The sequence below is a fragment of the Scheffersomyces xylosifermentans genome (assembly GCF_036884685.1).
Source record: "Scheffersomyces xylosifermentans strain CBS 12540 chromosome Unknown RJT20scaffold_6, whole genome shotgun sequence".
NCBI classification, from domain to species: domain Eukaryota; kingdom Fungi; phylum Ascomycota; class Pichiomycetes; order Serinales; family Debaryomycetaceae; genus Scheffersomyces; species Scheffersomyces xylosifermentans.
Window position 1 is genome coordinate 629,686 of NW_027042944.1, and position 23,147 is coordinate 652,832.

Consider the following 23,147-nt stretch of genomic DNA (forward strand, 5'->3'; position numbering starts at 1 on the left):
CCTTTACCTTCTAATTCTTATCCTGTCTTTATATTCTTTTCTTCCGTTACCAAAAAAATGTGTCACTGACAACAACTGTTTCTATTTATATTCTGGTTAATCTTCATAGTTAATGTAAAAGTCCATAATGTTGCAACCAAAAACACGGCCGAAAAAAATTATGCTTTTCGCAGTCTTTTGCAATTTCTGTTTGCGGCAAATGTGCAGTGTTGCCGAGGAAATTCTTGTAGTAAAGCGGGATCCGAGTTTTAGATTCTGACGTCGAAAATGCCACGTTATTTTTGACGATATCCACTGTTAACGTTCGATATAGGTGAAAAATAGACCAGAGTGACGAAAATTTTGCTGACATCTCCCACCCAACACCAGAAGGACAAACTGCTGCCATTTAACTCTAAATCCATTCAGCTCCAAATCCGTCCCGAATGGTTTGTTCCTAAGATGCAGACGCTGCACCTCCTGTTACCGAGAATGTTGTATGCAGAAATGCAGTAGTCGTGCTTGTGAGCCACGATACGGAAGTTCTTCCATAGTTGACAAGGGAAGAAGCATTGGAAGTTGGTGCCTGGAAAAGAAAACTTGGGATGTAAGGAGGATCCACCATCCACCAACCACAAATGTGCACCATGTCGTCCTCGAAATCTTGGCTTGATATCCACCTCAAAAGCTGCTTTTTTCCAAGACTTTTACTATTAAGGGAATATTTCCATATAGGTACTTACCACTGGTGATTAATATTTTTCTGGCGAGAGGTTTAGAGGCTGTGCTGGATTTCTGGGGAGGAATTTACGGACTTTTAGTATGGGCGCTGGTAAAGAGGAGGGGGAGAAGGAGGAGGACAACGACGACGAGAGAAACGGGACTTTTACAGTGTTCGGTACATTATTAGTATAAGGGGGACTTCAAGAAACATATCCGTAGCCGCAGGCATAAAATAGGCATAAAAATAGACATAGGCATAGTCCGATATAGCCACCACCAATAACGGTATCAAAAAAGTACTTTAGTACTGTTAGTTCTGTTAGCACAGTTTTTATTCCAGTGGACCCTGCTCCAACGAGAGTCTAAGTCACAAATTCTTCCTCCTCCCACCGCTCTTCAACTCCCATCTCTCTCTCTCTCTCTCTCTCTCTCTCTCTCTACTCTCTTCCCCCTTCCTGTGCCTGCCCTCCTCTCTTAACCTCTCGGTAGCCCTTCTGCACCCACTACCAGTGCCGTACTGAGAAAAAAGATTATCTCTCACTAAATTTACGGCGAGGTCCACAAAAAAAAATATAATGAGCACTGAGATCGAATCAGAAAATGATCTCACTGAATGATTGTTGTTTCTTCTTGTAGGTGGTTAGTTTAAAGTTAAATATTTCATATAAACAAAGGCTCAAAGTCACGGTCGGAGGTATCAAACACCCAGAGGTTGATATCTGAAGCCAAAAATCCGCATTTCTTCAGCATAAAACCACTCGCTCAGTGATTCGTTCGAGATCTCATTTTCTGGTACTGTCAATTCACCAGAACACCAGAATCGAGCACTTCAATCCACCAGCTGGACCGGTAAAAAGTCATTGAAAAAGTTCCAAAGGCTGTCCAATTCGCCTTTATGTATAGTCACAGACAATGAGCCAACCAGCGAACGGATCGGATGACTCTGACCAATCGCTTTCGTTGCCTACAACGCAACATACACGGCGTAAAAGAGGCCTTTCATTGCGATCTCAGCTTTTCAACACAATAATGAACCAAGCTTCGTCACCTCAAAATAACTCAACAGATGACGAGGGAGCGAAAGGAAGTAATAACCCCTTTCGGGTAAAATTTGACGTGCCACAACAGGAAGCTTCTAGCTCCTCTACCGTACAACCTTCCAATATCGAATTGAATGTCTTGTCAAACCAACAATCTTATAAAGGGACCATAACCCCTCCTGAAATTAGCATAGATGAAGTTCCTAATGAAACATTCCCAAAGCATGAACCATACGGAGTATTGAATTCCAACTTGAGTCGTTCTACTACTCATTTAACGGTAGATACCACAAGAACGGACACCAGCGCAACCACATTCTTAGCAAAGAGAGAAAGAATGTCACACGCCCGGTACGGAACGAAAAACATCTTCATTAAGGGCTGTATAAAGATAAAGAACAACATTTTTGGAGGAGGAGAGCTTCCTCCCACAGAAAGTGGAAGAGTCATCCCACTTAGCACAAACCATGCCAGCGTGAATGAGTACTTCCAAGATCTGTACTACGACAACCGTACCAAAGCATTTATAGACGAGAGGAGTGACGAATCTTACGTAGACAATATTGTGACATCGTCCAAGTATACTATTTATTCCTTTTTACCCAAGCAATTGAGAGCCCAGTTCAGTAAAATTGCCAATTGCTATTTCATGGTTGTTGCAATCATGCAAATGATTCCATCGTGGTCTACTACAGGTAAGTATACCACGATTGTACCGTTGATGATATTCATGTCAATTTCAATAGCAAGAGAGGGTTTTGATGACTGGAAAAGACATGGCCATGACAAGGAAGAGAATAACAAGAAAACTACGGTGATAAAGGAGGATGAAGATTTAAATAATTTAGACACTCATTCAATAACCACCATTTTAACAGAAACGCTTTCTGTTCATAATGATGGCATTGGGTCACATCCCAACAGCAATGTTCCCTCAATGCACAATTCATCAACGTCGTCTTTATTAGAAGCAGATTACGCCAATTCTTTCCTTAACAGTGACGCAATGAAAAGGTATAATCTAAAGGAGTACCCCACAAAATGGAAAAATGTCAAAGTCGGAGATATTGTCAAAATTAAGGAAAATGAGTGGTTTCCAGCAGACGTGGTCGTCTTGGCTACTAGTAACTTAGAAACTCAGGAAGCTTTCGTAGAAACAATGGCATTAGATGGTGAAACTAATTTAAAGCTGAAGGTTCCGCACGCTGAAATTTCTAAAAGAGTTGTAACTGCTAGTGGATTGAAAAGCACCAAGACGTTAATAACTGTGGAAGACCCGAACATAGACTTATATAACTTCGAGGGTCTGTTTGAAATGAATGGAGAAACCTTTGCTTTGAATTCCGACAATGTTATCTATAGAGGAAGTATATTGAGAAATACGAAGTCAATTTTGGGGTTGGTCATCTTCACTGGTGAGGAGACCAAGATCAGAATGAATAATATCAAGAATCCAAGGACAAAGGCTCCTAAGTTACAACGGAATATTAACTATATTGTTATTTTCATGGTGTTCGTCGTGATATTATTGTCAGCCTTCTCAACAATGGCTCAGAGAATATTATATGAGAGTACGCGTGATAAGGCTTGGTACCTAATGGACCAAGATGCTGGAGTAGCAGCAACTTTAATGGGTTTCATTATCATGTACAATACTTTGATTCCATTGTCACTTTATGTTACAATGGAGATTATCAAAGTTATGCAATTGCTTTTCTTACAGTTTGATATAGATATGTATCATGCTGAGACCAATACTCCAGCAGACGCGAAGACAGCAACCATTTTGGAAGAGCTTGGACAAGTCAGTTATATATTCAGTGATAAAACTGGTACCCTTACGGATAACAAGATGATTTTCCGTAAGTTTAGTGTAAATGGTGTCAGCTGGCTACACGATTTGGATATCGTTTTAAATGAGAGAGAGAATCCACACAGTCAGGAATTTGTGCCATTAATGCAACCCAGAATGAGTATGCATCATCAACCTCTGTATAAGGGGCGTCAAAAGAAGAGCTCGGATTACGAACCAAGACACAGTACCACTTCCATTGCTCGTGAGAGTTTAGAATTGTCTTCTATTAAGTCTCATATGACCTGGAAATCCACGGCACAGCCACATAAGACGCAAGATATAGCAAATTCTCTTCAGTTATTGAAGTATATTCAAACTCACCCACAAACACTTTTTGCTAAAAAGGCTAAGTTCTTTTTGTTGAGTGTTGCGTTATGCAACACATGTTCCCCGAAAAGGACCGGTTCATCCAAGCAGACCTCTTCAAATGCCTCTTTATTATCCTCAGATGAACATAGAGATCTTCAAAATCAGGCCAAAGAATACTCCGATGATAGCTCAATTCAATATCAAGCTGCTTCTCCCGACGAACTAGCACTAGTACAAGCAGCAAAAGACCTAGGATATATTGTGCTTGATAGACAACATAAAGTGCTCACAGTAAAAACTTATCCAGATGGCTTCGAGAAGCCTGCCAAATTAGAGGAGTACCAGGTTCTTGATGTTATTGAGTTCACATCTTCGAGAAAGAGAATGTCCGTAGTTGTAAAGTTCCCAGATGGAAGAGTCTGTATATTCTGCAAAGGAGCCGATAATGTCATCTTAGAAAGACTCAGAAATTCCGCCATGGCTAAAGAAAGGGCCCGTGAAATCTCCCTTAACTCTACCGAGAGAAAGAATCATGAGGCTGACGTCATTTTGCAGGCGCGCTTTTCTGGTGAATTTGAGGCCAGAGAATCCATGAGCTCCTTGAGCCAGCGTTTGAGTATGACTGGTGCTGATAGAATCACCAACACGATTGACCATGCTCTTCTGGGCAAGGACGATGAACTTGAAGATATCGCTACCAAGTCAAGAAAATCATTGCACATTCAACAAGCTAAGAAATATAGTATCGATGCTAACTCCATGGACAGCCTTCAAGATGAATCCACTTCACCAGCTCCGAAATCATCAACATCTGCTCCATCATCTGCCGTCCATCACATTCCAAATGACAAGTTGTTAGTCAATGATGAGTTCATCATAGAAAAGACATTGGAGCATATTGAGGAGTTCTCAACGGAGGGTTTGAGAACTTTGATGTACTCTTTCAGATGGTTAGACAAGCTGGAATATGAAGAGTGGTCAAAGGATTATACCGCAGCCAGAACTGCCTTAGTTGATAGATCCTTGAAGGTGGATGAAGTTGGTGCTAGGATAGAAGGTAAATTTGAATTGCTCGGTGCTACAGCCATTGAAGATAAACTTCAAGACGGTGTCAGCGATGCAATTGACAAACTAAGAAGAGCGGGAATCAAGTTGTGGATGCTTACAGGAGACAAACGAGAAACTGCTATCAACATCGGTTATTCCTGTAGATTGATTAAGGACTACTCCACTGTCGTAGTTCTTTCCAATGATGAGGGGCTTGATCCGTTGATGGACAGAATTACGTCGGCAAGTCTGCAGATACAAGCTGGACATGTGGCACACAGTGTTCTTGTTATAGATGGCGGAACATTGGCTGACATCGAGAGTGACCCTACCTTGCTTACCTTATTTCTCGATCTTTGTATTCAGGTTGATTCTACAATTTGTTGCCGTGCCTCTCCTTCTCAAAAGGCGAACATGGTCAGTGCTGTGAGAAAGTTGAACAACAGAGCAGTTACTCTTGCTATTGGAGACGGTGCTAATGATATCGCAATGATCCAAAGTGCCGATATTGGTGTGGGAATTACAGGAAAAGAAGGTCTCCAAGCAGCTCGTTCGGCAGATTATGCAATCGCTCAATTTAGGTTTTTGCTTAAACTATTATTGGTGAATGGTAGATATAATTATGTTAGAACGTCTAAGTTCGTCTTGTGTACGTTCTACAAAGAATTATTATTCTACTTGACTCAATGTGTCTATCAGAGAAATACACTCTGGTCTGGTTCATCCATGTATGAAAGTTGGTCCTTGTCTATGTTCAACACACTATTTACTTCTCTTCCAGTTCTTTGTATTGGTATGTTTGACAAGGATTTAAAACCAGCGACATTGATAGCCATTCCAGAATTGTACAACAAGGGCCGTCTTTATCAAGCATTTAATTTAAAGCTCTTTGTTTCATGGATGCTTTTGGCAACTATTCAAAGCGTGGGTATATCCTTCATGGCACACTATGCTTGGGGATTCACTGCTTTACGTGATAACACGACCTTTCCTTTGGGATCGCTAGTATTTACCGTTCTTGTGATAGTGATCAACGTGAAAATTGAGTTCATTGAAATGCAAAACAGGCAATGGCTTGCTTTTGCCGCCTTCATTATTTCGGTGGGCGGTTTTGCGGTTTGGAATATTCTTATTATGATGTTGTACAGAAGTAAAGATTCCCCCATTTTCTTCGTGTCTTATGGTCTTTTGACCTGGGGTCAGGATCAGAGTTGGTGGGCAGCTTTACTCGCAATTACTACAGTGCCTCTTTTGGTTGATGTGTTGTTCAAAATATTTAAGTTCATGTTCAAACCAGCTGATGACGAGCTTTTCAAGTTATTCGAACAAGATATTGATTTACGGAGATTTTTCGAGCATCGTGCTTATAAAGAATTGCATCAAGGTTGGACATATCCAAGAGACGCCTCAACTACTAAGACCATGATTAAGAAGGTACTTCGCACCATCGGAGACAAAGTAGGAATTCACCAGCAGCTCAAACACGAGTTGGAATCCTATGAAAGCAGTCTGGACAACCAATCTGCCGTCCATAGAAAGAGAGCGGGAACTAATCCATTGCCAAGTGAGTTGCATCCGAGCGGGGATGGTGAAGCAATAGTTAGCGGCGACTTCGAGCACTATGTACATATCGAAGATGGATATGAGACTTTACCCAGTGGCAAGAAAGTCAAGATTAAGACTGAGAGTTCTACGTGGACCAGAAAGTTCAGAAGGGGAAGAAAAGCAGAGGACGACGACATCGATGCCATTATTGACGAAAGATTGAAAACTCTAAGGAAAGAAGAACAAGGTGAGTTAGATACAAAATGAGTTGTCTATTGCTACAGTACAAAGCCTTTGAGGACCTTTGAATAGGTGGTCATATTCAGTTCGTCATGAATTACGTATATATCATATATATCAGATTAAAAGTTTCAATAGAAGAATAGAATAATTGCATGAATAAACCTAGTTTATGCGCTTCTTATTCGTAATATTGAGGTCTCTTTCAACATCAAGAACAATCTTCTTCAAGTTCTTAGACTTAGAATGCTCTTCTAGCCACATCTCAAACTTATGTCTATGTGATTTCAAGTCGCTGAGTAAGGGTCTTTTGTCCAGTGTTTCTGTATTGGTGCTTTTGTCAAGATAAGGGTTTAACAATAAATCGAATAAAGGAAGCCATAGATCTTGTTGCCAATATCTTCTTAATGAGTTTTCTAACTTGATTTCATTCCCATTGTATTTCCGTATTTTAATATATGAACCAAATAGTATTGCATGAATAATGCTAGCCAAACCATAGTAGTCAGCTTCAAAGCTCCATGGTTTGTTCTCATTCATCTGAGGACAGTCTTGCAGAGCAGTTACCCAATCGCATTTGAACAGAACGTTTTCCTCAAATAAGGTTAAATCAATTGCTCGACCGAAATCAATCATTGTAATGCTTTTCTTCGACCAACCGTTTCTACCATCTCGATGATACTTTTCTGATAATTCGTCTCCGCTATCGAGTGGTTCGAACCTGACCATGCAATTATCTGCTTTTAGGTCGCCGTGCAATATACCAATACTGTGTAACATCTCAACGGCCTTCAAAAGTTCTATTGTCAAATGAATACACAAAACTTCGTCAACGCTCGAATTGCTATTATTCTTGAATAGATTGACGACGTCTAGAATCGTTCCTTGTGCACAATAATCCATAATCATGTAGCTTTCGTCCTTAAAGAAGAAGATTGCTTCAGGTTGGATAATCAATGCTTTACTATCATGGCTTCTACCAAGAAGTCGTCTATGAATTTGATGCAAAATGTAGTACTCCCATTTGGAAGATGGCGATTCCACTTTTAATGCTTTAAGAGCACCTGTGCTTCCAGACTCTATTAAGTACACATAACCAAAGCCACCCCTTCCTAGTTCATGTCTCAAGCAAAAGATTTCTTCTCCCAAGAAGTCTATTATTGAGCTCACTGAACCCTTGCCAATGGACTTTGTTGTAACATCTGTTATATCTTTAAAACTGCGAAGTCGGGCGATCTTCTTAGTGACATCTTCAAAGAAACCGGGATATACAGACAATGGTATCGATAATCTATTCAATAGAGTATTCCGTAATTGTGAATCAACAGGATTTATAATTTGTTGACCCTTCATAGAACCAAAAGATGGTTGCTCAATAAAGGGAGAACTTTGTAAATCATTCTCTTTATCAGTTGGAGGAGTTGCAACGGGTTCTAGAGCAGCCGCAGCTTCAGGTTGAGTATTAATATTTACCTGAATGGTCTCTGTTACGAAGCCATCAAAATTGGTTGTTGTTGTATTTTCACATTCAGTTTTCTCTTCCTCATCATCTGAATTTAATCCTCTAGACGCATCGTTAAACATATTAATAACTTCATGATTTGCCATTTGAGAATACATGGTAATTGTGGGAGATCTTGATCTGTTTTGATTGATAGGTAAGCTTAAATCATCATCGTCCTTTAGTGGTATCGTGAAGGTGCCATTGTCGTCTATTAGAATCTCTTGTGCCTTAGGTCCCCTCGTAGTTCTAGATATCTGAGGAGTTCGAGGAGTCAGTGCTACCGTGGCTTCTATCTCCTTAGTTTTCTTTCGGCTCCTGGCCAACATCTCAACAACAGAGATCTCTTCATTATCTACAAATAATAGTTCCATATTGAAAAAAACTCTCTCTGGCTTCTTTCCTGGGTTCTTGATGAGTGTATAAGCAAGACCATTATCATCGAGCTCAATACTTTGAACTGCTTGAGGTATTATTGTTGGATGGACAATATTTTCGGTATCTCTATACACCTGGATCCGAGAAGAGGAGCTACTACTTTCTCTTTCAAGTGGTTTTTGTCGTAAGACTTCTCCTGCCCATTGTTTGGCATTCACAACGTTCTCTTTTATCCTGGACCTAATGGAGCCTAGCTCATGTCCGTCGCTTTCTCCATAAAAAATAGATTGCAATATGCTCTGGTCCTGATCTTTTTCCCTAAATACTTCCATCTTGGGCTTCTTAGATCGACTTGAACTACCCAGGGGTACATGATCTATCGTGTCTGTTCCGCGCTTAAGTGCAAGGCCACTTCTTGAAGAAGAGCTGGCATTGGTCGTTGAGATGCTACGGTTATTAGCCTCCTGTCTTTGTTTAAAGTTATTATAGGAGCGCTCTAGTCGCACAAGTGGTCTAGCTTGAGACGCTATTCCTAATCCATATATTTCGCTGGCATCATTGTACTTTCCATTTACCTCTAAGTAATTTGCAAATTCCTCGTAGTACAACGCTAACTGGTTCCCTATTTCTTTCTTTGCAAGGTAGACAAATATATCTCGTGGCGAGTCCGAGTAGTTGGTGTACTCCAACCACACTTTAAGATACCTAGGGTCATTTTTATAGTGTGCAACATCTCTAAAGCTCGATGTACATCTTTCCAATAGATTCAAGAGACCGCTCTCTGAATTGGATCCTTGGGGATACCTATTATGAGTCCAGTTTATATAGTCTACAAAAGCTTGCAAGGGGTCATCTAGTTCGTCTATCTGAGAGATTGCAAGCTCGTTTTCTTCCCGTTCCCGTTTCAATTGCTCTTTGAATTGTAACACCGATCTCGATGAGTTCTTAAACGTCGCAGCTAGCTTTGATGCTGGCCGTCCACTAGATAAGGGCTGAATATTCTCCTTTTGTTGTTCTAAAAACGAGATATCCGAGGATTGGCTCAGCATATTGGTGAATACGCAATCCAAGCTTTCAGACAACAGAAATTGGTATCTTTAGATATGTCTCTAGAGAATTGATTCATAAAGAAGATGTTGTAAACATAATAGCAAAACATGGCACCTGCATATTCGCGGTGGTAGGTAACAAAAATGTCGCTCCTTTGATTTTTTCACGCGACTATGAATAGCGACATTAAGCCCAGCCGTAGCAACATAGTTAGTGAATAGTAAGAGCAAAGAAGAGGAAGTAACCAACACTACTGAAAAAAAAATAAGAGTCAAGCAAAAAGAGATACACCAAAAACTATCCTATCCCAAACAACACTTTATTTTTCCTCCCCTTGTATCTTACCTTATTTTATATATCATTTACCCGACACTTCTTCCATCTTTAACTCTTCTCCCCAACCCAACTCCATACTTAAAACGCGACATTCTGACCAATCAAGAACACGTTATATGCAGGCACACACAAATCCGTCTTCTTATTGATTTTATTACACCTGTTCTCATATTAAAGGTAATGATATATCTCTTCTTCTAGCAGCAACGATGTGGAACAAGGTCCTTGTACTCCTTTTCTGCGCTGTATTTGCAGCAGCAGGCAGGTACTATAACGAATCGCTTGACTTGAAGCCATTGCCGCGAAACAAGCTTCTTGCCTCGTTCCAATTCAATGTCGAATCGCTTCCTTTCGACTTGAAATACTATGACACTTCGGCTGAACTCCAAGGAAACCACCATTATACCTACTTTCCAAGAGCGTTAGGTCCGATAATCGAGTCCACAAACACCAGAGAATTGCATTTGCGCTTCACTCAAGGATGGTGGGACTCAGAATCATGGGGTAGACTCCCTTCTAGTGGGTTCCAGAGTGGTGGTACTGGCGTGGAGGTGTCTGCTTTGATCGAGGCACGTGATGTCCAGACTGCCAAAGCCAACTGGTTCAAATTGACCAAGACTCTCTCGGGATTCTTCTGTGCTTCGTTAAACTTTATAGATGACTCCATAACGACGTTCCCCAAACATGCTGCTAGCAGCCAGAACCACACCAATTACTCTTCACAACCAAAAAACAAGTTGTTCTTCATAAGAGCGGCGCTACCATCAGAGCCGATCTGTACTGAAAACTTGACTCCATTCTTGAAGCTTTTGCCTACTAGAGGAAAGTCTGGAGTGTCTTCGCTTCTCGATGGACATAAGGTGTTTGACTCGTTGTGGCATGGAATGTCCATCGACGTCCGCACGGATTGCGACTCAAAAACTTGCTCGTTGAAGATGTTACAATCGGTCAATCAAGTTGTTGATATCATTAGATCTAAGCGTAAGAAGGAAGAGGGAGGACTTCCAAAGCCAACTCCTGGTAATAAGCTCCGTTGTGACGATACCAAGACATTTAATGCATGGCAATGTTTCCCTCTTAGTGATCCAACGAATTTGGAGTGGAGTTTAGAGACTATCTACGGTCGTCGTATTATCGGCCCTGCCTTTGCAGATGATCCAGAATCCACTGTAATTAACGTGGACACAGAACCAAGCACATGGAAGGTCGGTTTGTCTAAAAATAGAGGTGATGTGACAGAATCCTATCATATTTCAGGACCCAAGAAGAACCATATCTCAGAGTACTTAAGAGAACAGGTTAAATACGATTTCCAATTTGAAACTTCCAATAGTAGTGTGGTGAATCCTATTAAGGCGCCTCCACTTTATGTCACTCGTTCTTTGACTGGATATTCTCAGGATAAAGGTGGTTTGAGAGTTACTTTCACGAACCCATCGGATGAAGAGACTGTTGACTTCGTGTATTTCGAGTCATTACCATGGTTCATGAGACTATACCTTCATACGTTGACCGTTGAGGTAAAGAAAGATGGCGAGATCATATCCAATGCTATCGATACTTCATACATCAAGGACCGTTTCTACAAGCCAGCAGTGGACAGAAAGAGACCATCTCATCTTGAATTATCGATTTCAATACCGCCCAAGCTGTCTTTGACCTTAACCTACCAGTTCGATAAATCATTGTTGTTGTACCACGAGTACCCACCAGATGCTAACCACGGTTTTGCTATTGAGCCAGCTGTAGTCACTATTTTTGACAAAGACGGAAATGACATATATGAGGCTCGTACTACCAGTTTACTTTTGACACTCCCAACTCCAGATTTCTCAATGCCTTATAATGTGATTATCTTGACATGCACGGTGATGTCCCTTGCTTTCGGCACGATTTTCAACTTGTTGATAAAGAAGGTCATTACAGAGGAAGAGATGGAAGAGATTACCAAGTCCAGCAAAATCAACATTGCCGTTGCAAAAATAAAGTCCAGAGTGCAGCAATTGAAAGCACTTATCAAGCCAAAAAAGGAGTAGTACGACTGTGTACATTAGCATAAAAATATAAGCAATAATTGATATCATAAGTTAAAGAATAATTGTAAAAATGGGGTGAGTTAGAGAAAAGTCCGAAAGTTCTGTAACTTCATGGTATAGTTAGTTACCGTGATTGGCCAAAAGAATGTTTTAGGTATTTCTTGGCCGGGGTGAATCGCAATATTATACAGTGACATTGTAATTACTGTATGATATTATATAATTGCGAGAATGTTTAATATTGGGAGGAAGGCAAGTAATTGTGGAAATCGACGGGGACGATCTCTAAGATGGTGCTAGTGTAGATCTAATCGAAGCTCAAGATAATGAAAGTCCAAGATAATATAAGCACAAGATCGACTCCGACAAAAGATCGGCAAGATAGAAGTAGGTACGATCACTATTTGTGGGGTTACTCCGAGGCCGCATTTATTCTGTTTCTCGGCATATCCACCAGAGGTAACCATGACAAGAAATGTTCCAACCAAGTCAACTCAGAACACTACTAACAACTACACTTAACTGGCCAACAACTGTCTTAACTAACGAACACACTAACTGACAAATTATACACTAACAAACAACTCTCTTAAAGAACAACAAACGAACAAAACTACTAACAACTAACAACAAGCAAACACACTTCACTTCACGAACAAAATAACTCTCTTAAGTAACAACTCTCTTAAATAACAACCCTCTTAACTAACAATAACTAACAAACACTTAACACGCCAACACACTTAACACACCAACACACTTAACACACCAACACACTTAACACACCAACACACTTAACACACCAACACACTGAACACACCAACACACTTAACACACCAACACTATCTATCGCCCCACAAAATCACAGGTTCCAGCCCGGATTTTTTCGCAGCCGCCGTTCGGTGTTTCCTGCCGAAAAAAGCAATTCCGTTCCTCAGTTTCTTTCTTCTTTACTATGGCGTTTGCGGCGCCGAAGCTCGGTAGTTGTAGGAACAAAGGAACCGAGAGGTTGTTCGGAGTATTCTTTATCTGCAACGTTAGTGGATATACGCAGTGGATGTATTATATAAGTACGAGAGAATGTGCTTCTTTGAGAAGAAGCGAAGTTGAGGTAGAAAGAGATTATATATTTATATATATATATATATATATGTTGACACATTGAGTTGTTCTGAGCTGTTGGCTTGTTACTATTGGACTTAGTGGTTGAGCTTAGCAGTATACCTTTTCTGATCTTCTATAAATCACTGTTATATAGTTATTTTTCCCAGTGCTTGTTCTTTAGTGGTAGTACTACCGTTAATATTATAGTGCTTTTTATAGTGGAAGAATAATTTTTCCGAGGGTATCATATCATTTTGATCATTATCATTACATCTGGTTAAAATACCCTAACATCTGGTTTAATAATACTCTAACATCTTGTTAATTACCTCAACATCTTGCTAATTATCATAACATCTTGTTAATATTTCACTCAAAACTTCCTGATTCTACATCTCAGACTAACTCCTCATAAAATTCACAATGTTCGACGATTTGATCTCAAGGGATGAAAATTACATAGTGAAATCCCTCCACGAGGAAGCCACAAGCCATACCATAGACCAACAGCTCTTGGAATCGTCGTTTGTTTCTCTCACAAGAAACCTAGGCTACATCATAGATGAAATCTTCTCAAAAGATTCCAAAACTTTCAGGTATTCCTATGGCAGATTGAACGGAATGGTACCCGAGAAATCGGCCTATTTCCATACCCAATTTCCTCGTAAGTCTACCAATTTGGATAGTGAGTACCACACTTCAGGGCTCGATGCCGACTTCGTATCCAGGTGGATACCCCGTAGTGTTCTAAAGGTGTTTGTGCCGATCTTGTACTTCCAAGATCTTAAAAAGAATGAAGAGAAGAAGAGATCAAAGAAACAGGATTTCGAAATAGAATACCACATGACAGCAAGACCCGTGCCAACTATAGAAGAATTGAACCTCTGCCAAACTTTCAATGGCAGCGGAGTCTGGGACAGAAACGGTACTTGGTTCTGCACTTCCCAAGATGTGTCTTCAACTCCTTACAAAAAGGACAAGTACGGTCCCCAGGTATTTAAAACATATAATTCCTGGATCTCATGGGAACTGAAAATTCAGAACATGATAGAAGAAGCAAAGATAAAGGAGGATTGGGACACTGTAAAAGCCCTCAGGACGGCCAAGAACCCACCTAGGAAATCGTAAAATAACCAACGATTAACATAGAAGCAACTTGAAGAACCAATTTGAAATAATGAAGATATCCTCCACCACATTAACGATTTTACGCATACACGAAACCTTGCTTCTATAATTAAATATTTATTCCATTAATAAGCGAACCTTAATACATGACACATGACATTCATTGGAGGTAGCGACTCCTGAATTTTTAGCATCGTATGATTAGATGTAATGAGTGGAGATTAGTTAATTCACCTCCCATCATATTGACTTCCAAGACGATTCATCCCTCATTCGATTGACGATGCAACACTAAGTTGTGATGCTCAAAATGGGTCTTCGTAAGGATCTTCCTCATCATAGTCATCGTCCTTCTCGTATTCATAGACAATAGCACCGCCTGATGCTCCCATTGCTTCTTGTGCTTCCAAGTAGGGAAGCTCTACTTGCTCTCTGGCCAACTTCTGCTTGGAATTGGTGGTTAAGTTGAATGTAGTCAAGCCCTTCAATAAACTCTCGTCTTCTGGATCTATTTCTTCCTCTTTAGAGGCCTTATATTGCTCATAGACATGATTTTCTGAATCGATGGTGAATTTGTAAATGACTGATCTTCCTGATTTTCTTCTATTTGTTAATGTCAATTTAAACTTGTTGCTATTTAAACCAGCATTAACAGGTAAATCAAGTCGATTTACCCTGTTTTCGAGAGACTCTTCATCTATAAATTGCTCATGAATGGCCTCAACTTCAAATATGGAACTTGCTATGAATGAGAAAATGGTCAATGCTGATGGGTAGTTCAATAACGCAGACTGCGGTTGGGGAATATTGGTATGAAACGTGCCCAAAATTGCGATCGATGGCTGTATAATGCTTGTGAGAAATTGGGTAATTTCATTATTGGGTATGTAATTCAACGAATCTATTATCACCAACGTCTTACTGGGAGCAATAGTTGAGGACCCTGTTGCAATCGTCAGATTTGAATGCTGCTTGACAAAAGAAGCAATTTGCTGGGATGAAACCGTTGTACAGTCCAAGAACTCGCTTGCAAACGGCACCTTGTTTGCGGTTTCGTACGAGAGATAGAGAATCTTATTGTTGCTTGAGCATCGATGAGGGAACTCTCTAATCAAATAATGACTCGATTGCGATAATGAGTCCAATACTAGAAGGAATGGTGAGTTTTCCTTTAGCGAAAGTAGTCTCGTTAGAAGCACCGTAGAATTCTGATTCGACATGACCAGTTTAATATCTGACGCCTTACCAATACTCAACTCAACTTAAGGAAAGAATACATCCATTTTATCATTCTTTAAACATCAATTGGCCAAAATTATTCACAACCATTCGGGGTGAGATGGCTCCTGTATATGGATTAAATATTTTCACGTGATTTGCAACCAGATTGTATATAGGAATGGGTGTAAATGGGTGGTTGGATGGTGGATGTATTATTGGGACTTTATTTCGTTGAATTATCTCGTTACTTTCAGCAATTTCATATTTTCCATTTATCTTATTAGTGGCCCAATGCTCATTTAATTCTTGTTGGTTATTTCGACTTGTGCCTTAGATTATTAATGTATACTACTCACACTCTGTCTCTTCTCACTCTATTACTATCTAGTCAATTAATCACAGCTGATGAGAATATTCCACATAAATACCCACTAAACACTTTTCTTACTTATTTTACTTTTTTATTCTTTTTCATCCCAGCCAATTCCACACTTATCAACATCTCATTTGACATCCATCCATCCATTCCTCCATTTCCAACCACTTCACCCATGTCTTCATTGCATCTCCCATTACATCTCCCATTATCCATAGTTTATATACACCACATAAGAGCCCACACTAACAACAAATGTCGCATGGATCATCACCCTCTTCACCCACGACACACGACATCTTGTATCTTTTTAGCATCTTAACAATGGCAACATTTAAATATCATTTATTCACATCACTTTATCTACTACATTTTGATAGATAAATACCAATTAAACTAGTGCAATGGCGCCTGAAATACACAAGAAACGGACGTTGGCGCCATCATACACCATACCGTCGGCGCTCTCCGAAGAGCTCCATGTGGAGCACACAAAGCAAGACTCAGTAACGTCACAAGAGTTGCAACTGAGCATCACTAAAAGTGACTATACCGATAGAAGAAAGCACCGGAATGCAGATATGGACTTCAACACGACGAAGTCGTACAAACAGATCATGGAAGAAAGAGACTTAGAAAGAGAAGAATTGAGAGTCAAGAAATTGGTGGAAAAGAAGAATGAAGAAGGTGAAAGACCGTTGCCACAAGAAGTAATTGACCAGCAAACTCAGCAATCTCCGCCAGTAAGAAGGCGAAAAAGAAGATGGGATGTGACTCCTGAAGAGTATGAAAAGATAAAGAACGAGGAAACTGAGCACGCAAAGAAATCGAAAGCGGATATTGATGAAATCAACGACTCAAAGACATTACAACAAATTATCAAAAGTGAGAGTAAAGTACCAATCATAAACGGTGTGCCTCTCACAGATGAAGTATTGGACAAGATACTTCCACCGGGGTACATTAAAGTAGCACCACCATCGGGATTCCAGCAAACCAACGGCGACGAAGCACCAGATATTATAGAGACACAACTAGACTTCTACGTCCCTCCTACCGATGACAACTCCTTGAAAGAAAGGCTGATAATGGAGGGTCAAATACCAACAGAAATCCCAGGAGTCAACGGACTTCAATTCTTCAAACAGGAAGATATGAAATATTTCGGAAAGTTAGTCACCACGAAAGAAACTGATGACTTATCCAAGGAGGAGAAGAACGAGATCAACACAATGAAACTTCTCTTAAAAATAAAAAATGGATCTCAAATCACCCGTAAAAGGTCGCTTCGTAAACTCACAGATAATGCTCGAAAGTTTGGTGCCAAAGTTCTATTCAGCCAAATCCTACCTCTTCTCCTCGAGCCAAACTTGGATTCTCAAGAGAGACATCTTCTAGTGAAATTAGTGGGAAGAATTCTATTCCAACTCGATGATTTGGTGAGGCCGTATACACATAAAATATTGGTAGTCATCTCCCCTTTGTTGATAGACGAGGACTTCACTTTACGCTTGGAAGCTAGAGATATAATATCGGGATTGACCAAAGCTGCTGGCTTGGCGAATATCATCTCCAACTTACGTCCTGATTTAGATCATGTAGACGAGTATGTGAGAAATATAACTTCCAGAGTCTTCGCTATTGTGGCCAATACGCTAGGCTTAGTCAACTTTTTCCCATTTTTGAAAGCTGTTCTAAAATCTAAGAAGAACTGGACAGCTCGTCACACGGGTATCAAAATCGTCCAACAGCTCTGTATTTTGTTAGGCGGTGGTAATGGTAACTCGATTTTGCCGTATTTGACCCAGTTAGTTGAAGTCTTAAAACCCGGGTTAACGGACGAAGTTCTCCAGGTGAGAACCATTACAGCATTAACTTTAGCACAATTGGCCGAAAATGTACGGCCCTACGGTGTCGAATCATTCGAAGAAGTATTGGAGCCCGCATGGTTGGGTTTACGCAAGCATAGAGGTAAAGGATTGGCGGGTTTCTTAAAATGTATTGGTGCGATCATACCTCTCATGCAACACGATAGTAATTATGAAGAGTATTCCAATTACTACACAAAAGAAATTGTCCATATAATGACCAGAGAATTCAACTCCCCCGATGAGGATATGAGGAAAACAATTTTGAAAATTGTCGTTGATTTACCCCTCTCCAGACAATTAATACCGAAGTATGAAGTTGAGGTTATCAACCCGTTCTTAAAGTTCTTCTGGAATAGAAGAACCGCATCTGATTCTCAGCAATTGACAAGGTTAGTAGTAGATGCAACAGCTGAACTAGGTCAGAAATTTGACTTCTTAGAGATGTTGGAACACATAGTGATCTTCTCTAAGGATGACAACGAACAACTTAGAAGAATGTCTATTGCTGCTATAAATAAAATGGTCTCCTCGAATCCAGACGAACTTATAGGATTGGATTCTCAACTTGAATCGAAGTTGGTGGACGGTGTTCTCTACGCCTTCCAGGAACAAACAGTTCAACAAAAGATATATCTACAAGGTTTCGGTACAGTAGCAAAGGCACTTAATGTCAGATTGAAACCACATTTAAATTCGATTATCAGTACTATTTTGTACCGGTTGAAAAATAAAACACCAGAAATTCGACTTCAAGCGTCTGACTTAATAACCATCATTGCCCCTGTTATAAAGCAGTGTTCCGAAGGTGACGAAGGTGTCCTTTTAAAGTTAATTTTAATTTTATACGAATCCTTGGGGGAAGTTTACCCTGACGTCCTAGGATCTATCATAAATGCATTGTATGCATGTATAGACTCAGTCGACAAATCTACCTTATACGTCATGAGTAACCCTTCCATTAACCAAATCCTCCCCACATTGACGCCTATTTTGAAAAATAGACAAGAGAAAGTCCAAGAAGCGAGTATTCGTCTTGTCGGTCTCATTGCTCAGAAGAATTCAGAAACCATTAATGCAAAAGAATGGATGCGTATATGCTTTGAGCTATTAGAGATGTTAAAATCTTCCAAAAAGAGGATTCGTGTAGCAGCTAACGATAGTTTTGGGTATATTGCGAGAACTATTGGACCACAGGACGTTATTGTGATGTTACTAAATAATTTGAGGGTTCAGGAGCGTCAGCTAAGAGTCTGCACAGCTGTAGCTATGGGTATTGTTGCTGAAGCATGTGCTCCTTTCACTGTTCTCCCAGCTATTATGAATGAGTATAGGATTCCAGAAAAGAACGTTCAAAATGGTGTGTTGAAGGCACTTAGTTTTCTATTTGAATACCTCGATGGCGTTATGGCTAAAGACTACCTTTTTGCGATAACTCCATTGCTTGAAGATGCATTGACCGATAGGGATCAGGTTCATAGACAGACAGCTGCTACTGTCATTAAACACATGGCATTGAACTGTATCGGTTTAACAAACGACGACTATTATGAGGTGTTCGTTCACTTTTTGAACTTGATCTTGCCAAATATTTACGAAACTTCGCCACACGTTATAATTCGAATCTTGGAAAGTGTTGACGCCTTAAGAGTAGTTCTAGGCAATGGAAGTTTTTCCAATTATATTTGGGCGGGATTGTTTCACCCTGCCAGAAAGGTCAGATCTCCGTACTGGAGAATATACAATAGCGCATATGTTCAAAATAGTGATACTTTAGTCCCATACTATCCCCGGATTGAACACCTTTCTGACGATGAAGCAACAGATTACAAGATAGAAGAGTTAGATTTATTTCTCTAAACAGTGCTATATACGAATCTTTTGGAATGTACAACAACCCCATAGACGAGTTCTTAGAAACTCGTTTGGACCAAGTAATCCGTATCTCTCGTTCTAAACATGTAGTTATCAAGAGAATGATCCATATCTTGCATGTTTTGGACATTGAAGTTCATGAGATTTCCATCATTGTCATAGTAATCATCTTCATATTCATCTAATTCCACACGAGCTATGGGTTCCGAATCATTCATGTAAAGTCTGGTAGCAAAGCGGGTAACTTTTCGGGCCTGTAGTTCCATAATTTCATCATCTTCATCAAGTTCATGGAGGGAAGCACTTCTTGAGCTGGTATAGCTGAGAGTTGCAGGGAAGCATCCTGTTGTGATCAGGTTGATATTAGTATTGTAGCTACATGGGATATTCGACATCCATTTATGTATCTTTTCCTCACTAGACATGTTAGATTCTCTTTTAGGGTCAAACATATAAGGTAAATTCCAGTATTGATCAGGTGGTAGTAGACTCTGCTCTAATTCTTGTAAGTTCATCACCCTATTCGTCCCAGTAAACCCGCTTAGAAGAGCTTGGCTGCTGGGTCCAGAAAGTGGCCGTTCTCCAAAAGCGATGTTTCCGCCAACCTTGAACTGAGACTGGTTCTTTCTTGATGGAGAGCTCATAATCTCGTATGAATTTGGTCCCAAAGAAGGCATTCTGGGGTCTGCATATTGCTGTTTAAATGCTGGTAACTGTGTTCTGTGGGCGGCATAAACAGGTGGAGTTGGAGGCATTGGTTGTTGTTGGCGGGACGCCATGGCTGAATAGGTGAACTCTCGAATAGCGGTATTCTTGTCCCGAAGGATTTTTCCGGGTTCGGACAACGTTTCCATGGCTTGTTCCTTCCTTTTGACTCCCTTTTTGGAACTCGCCCTCCTTAAGAAATTCAATATGGCACTCGTTCTATCTTTTGGTTACTTTATCAAGTTTGCACTTATGTATGAATTCTTCTTCCGTTTCTCCAATTGCTGCAAATAAATTTGTGTCAAAACGCACTCACCAGAGAAATTGGAAGCTTGCGACACTTTTTGCGACACTTTTACGACACATAAAAGATATACATGAAAGAGACACATGAAAGAGACACATATAAGAGACACATATAAGAGACACACAATAAGACACACAACAAGACAAAATACAGAATATCCTTTTCTTAAAAAGGGGTTTTCACTTTCATGATTTAACGAACAAAATAATTGAAATAATAAGTTCTATACCAAATATATTAAATGTTCCCCAGAAAAAGGATATACTATATGGAGATGTAACAGGACATATAACAAGACACATAATAAGACACACAACGCGACACATAACGCGACACGAGATTACATAAAAAACACTGTCTGTGCATATAAGCAGAAAGAGATATTGAATTCTTCAGTACACCAATTTGCATTTAAGTTATAATAAGGTCATTAGGTTGTATACGTTGTATAATTATAGTGTAAGTACTTGTATTTAGGAGATTATTGCAATGCCACGTCGTAGAAGAGTAGCCAATGGCGAAGAAGACGAAGAATCGGACTTCGATGAGGGCCACACTGAGGACTTCCAGGAAAGTAGTGAGTCGCGTGAATCGGACTTCAATAGAGCAGTGGATCAAGTGGTTCGACTCGTGTTAGGACGTGAACTCAAGGGGAATTTCATTCGGAGAGAGCATATTGCTGGTGTAGTTAATGTGAAGAAGTTCGGGCTCGACTCTCTTATCACTGAGACGAAAAAGACCCTAGAAAATGTGTACGGGTTGACTCTTGTAGAGGTACCAGTAGTTAAAAAGAGAGACGACAAGAAACCAGGTAGAGTACAGAAGGCTAGTACCACAAATAAAGGCAAGCAGCCTTATGCCATTGTGAATTGCTTGGCACCTCAATCTCGTAAGATACTAGGAGAGCTATGGCTAAACCCCTCGAACTTTGAAGCTCAGGAACCGGATGTACACTCAGAGAAGTACTTTATACCGAAGTACAAGAAAACGGATGCTCCTCTTTCGAACTACGAATTAGTAAAAACAGGCATAATGTTGTACATAATATCCCTAATCATACTATCAGAGAATTATCTCCATGAAGTTGATATTATTCGGAATTTAAAGAAAATGGGCATATCCGAAAACCTTAATGAGAAGAATAGCGCTATCAATATGAATCTACAAGAATTGCTCAGTGAGTTGATAAGAAAGGAGTACATAGTTAAGGAAACTGCGAAAGGTGCTGTAGAGTCTGAGGATCAGCATAATTATACCTTAGGGCGGAGGTCTCTAGTAGAATTTCCGCCGGAGAACGTTGTAGAATACATCAAGGAGATCTACGGAGAGAAGTTCGATAGCGAACGGACAGTATTCTCCATTGAGAGAGCTTACGGAGTAAAACTACCCGTTGAAAAAGCGAATGAGGACACTGGAAATGATAATCTGGAGTCTAATGCACCTAGCATTCCAGTTGAGGTGCAAGTGGAAGACTAGAAGGATCAGCTAAGTAAATAATTGCACATGAATATATCGAAAGTCAATCGAAAGTCAAAAAAAAAATCATATGTCTTTCACACTTTTTTGAGTCCTTAATCAAGAAGGCAAAACAACTGTAATCCAACAGTTTGCAAGGTGAGCATTTGGCATATATGTTTACAGCAACTTTTCTTTCTCGACGACGTGCCTTAGTTTATACATGAAGTAGCAAACACTCTGGAACCCCAGATGGCATTAAATTGAATGATTATTTTTTGTAACTTACATTTCACGTGTACGCCCGGAGAAGACACCTATAGTATCCAGATGGAATTATTCCGATCGACAGAGATCAGTCCTAAATAGGATATGGTTCACATCTATTTACATGTGATTTTTTGCAATCGTTGGCAGTTGAAAATTTCACTAGCAATTGTCAGTGCACCATACAGTGCAAGTGACGTCTTACCAAGCACCCTATTATCTGTAGGGAAAGGCCAAAGAAGTGGTGGCTAGAAACGGCCAGAAGAAGAACATGAATGAAGTAAGAATGGCTCCTAGAGCTCATGAACACCTACAAAATGATTCTAAACTCCCATTTACATGGGTACACTGTCATCTAGAGACTAGTTCTACCACCCCAAAACGGTACCTCGAGATGCTCTGCGCTAGGGAAATGATTCCCTAAACTGGTGGCCACCGACTTCGGAAAACCCACTAAAGGCCGGCATAGTGGTGGATTATAGTTGCGTGTTGTACATATGATATTCACCCCTCTTCTGATGGTTATGTAGACTTGGTGTCAACTGTGCTGTTAGGAGCTGGTACGTATCCTTTGCATCTGCTGTGGGAACGGACCTGGGGTCTACGGTCGAGTGACAAACGTTATATATACCCCGTAGAGTAGCGATTCCCCCATAAATGTAGTTTTGACAATTCCAGGATTAACCAGTTCGTAAACCAAATAATCGTAAAACTTGCAGCCAACCTACTCTAATCCCAATCCAGAGTTGTTTCCCTTGTTGTAACTCCTATCTTTTTGCATTCGTCCCCACCGACAATCAAG

At 40.2% G+C, this 23,147-nt stretch overlaps 8 protein-coding genes across 8 annotated transcripts; 5 read left to right on the forward strand and 3 right to left on the reverse strand. All coding sequences in view use genetic code 12, as the record gives it.

The window, feature by feature from the left end:
* Positions 1 to 1,352: 1,352 nt before the first annotated feature.
* On the forward strand, positions 1,353 to 6,834 carry RJT20DRAFT_54020 (aminophospholipid-translocating P4-type ATPase). The gene has a single exon (XM_064920571.1). The coding sequence runs from the start codon at positions 1,615 to 1,617 to the stop codon at positions 6,763 to 6,765; it is 5,151 nt and encodes a 1,716-aa protein (XP_064773050.1). The 5' UTR covers positions 1,353 to 1,614; the 3' UTR covers positions 6,766 to 6,834.
* Positions 6,835 to 9,723, reverse strand: BUB1 (protein kinase). The gene has a single exon (XM_064920572.1). The coding sequence runs from the start codon at positions 9,664 to 9,666 to the stop codon at positions 6,904 to 6,906; it is 2,763 nt and encodes a 920-aa protein (XP_064773051.1). The 5' UTR covers positions 9,667 to 9,723; the 3' UTR covers positions 6,835 to 6,903.
* A 110-nt stretch (positions 9,724 to 9,833) lies between these two features.
* On the forward strand, positions 9,834 to 12,202 carry RJT20DRAFT_54023 (GPI-anchor transamidase subunit). Its single transcript, XM_064920573.1, has one exon. It carries the CDS (start codon positions 10,213 to 10,215, stop codon positions 12,037 to 12,039), a length of 1,827 nt encoding a protein of 608 aa, XP_064773052.1. The 5' UTR covers positions 9,834 to 10,212; the 3' UTR covers positions 12,040 to 12,202.
* A 1,181-nt stretch (positions 12,203 to 13,383) lies between these two features.
* On the forward strand, positions 13,384 to 14,423 carry RJT20DRAFT_54030 (uncharacterized protein). Its single transcript, XM_064920575.1, has one exon. It carries the CDS (start codon positions 13,567 to 13,569, stop codon positions 14,269 to 14,271), a length of 705 nt encoding a protein of 234 aa, XP_064773053.1. The 5' UTR covers positions 13,384 to 13,566; the 3' UTR covers positions 14,272 to 14,423.
* On the reverse strand, positions 14,424 to 15,850 carry RJT20DRAFT_54029 (Elongator subunit). The gene has a single exon (XM_064920574.1). It carries the CDS (start codon positions 15,489 to 15,491, stop codon positions 14,577 to 14,579), a length of 915 nt encoding a protein of 304 aa, XP_064773054.1. The 5' UTR covers positions 15,492 to 15,850; the 3' UTR covers positions 14,424 to 14,576.
* A 291-nt stretch (positions 15,851 to 16,141) lies between these two features.
* RJT20DRAFT_54036 (mRNA-binding U2 snRNP complex subunit) lies at positions 16,142 to 19,623 on the forward strand. Its single transcript, XM_064920576.1, has one exon. The coding sequence runs from the start codon at positions 16,273 to 16,275 to the stop codon at positions 19,594 to 19,596; it is 3,324 nt and encodes a 1,107-aa protein (XP_064773055.1). The 5' UTR covers positions 16,142 to 16,272; the 3' UTR covers positions 19,597 to 19,623.
* A 26-nt stretch (positions 19,624 to 19,649) lies between these two features.
* RJT20DRAFT_819 (uncharacterized protein) lies at positions 19,650 to 20,390 on the reverse strand (the record flags this gene model as incomplete). The annotated part of the gene is made up of 1 exon (XM_064921227.1): positions 19,650 to 20,390. One exon carries the CDS (start codon positions 20,388 to 20,390, stop codon positions 19,650 to 19,652), a length of 741 nt encoding a protein of 246 aa, XP_064773056.1.
* Positions 20,391 to 21,112: 722 nt separating this feature from the next.
* On the forward strand, positions 21,113 to 22,099 carry RJT20DRAFT_820 (Smc5-Smc6 complex subunit; the record flags this gene model as incomplete). The annotated part of the gene is made up of 1 exon (XM_064921229.1): positions 21,113 to 22,099. The coding sequence occupies one exon, from the start codon at positions 21,113 to 21,115 to the stop codon at positions 22,097 to 22,099; it is 987 nt and encodes a 328-aa protein (XP_064773057.1).
* Between the last annotated feature and the right edge of the window lie 1,048 nt (positions 22,100 to 23,147).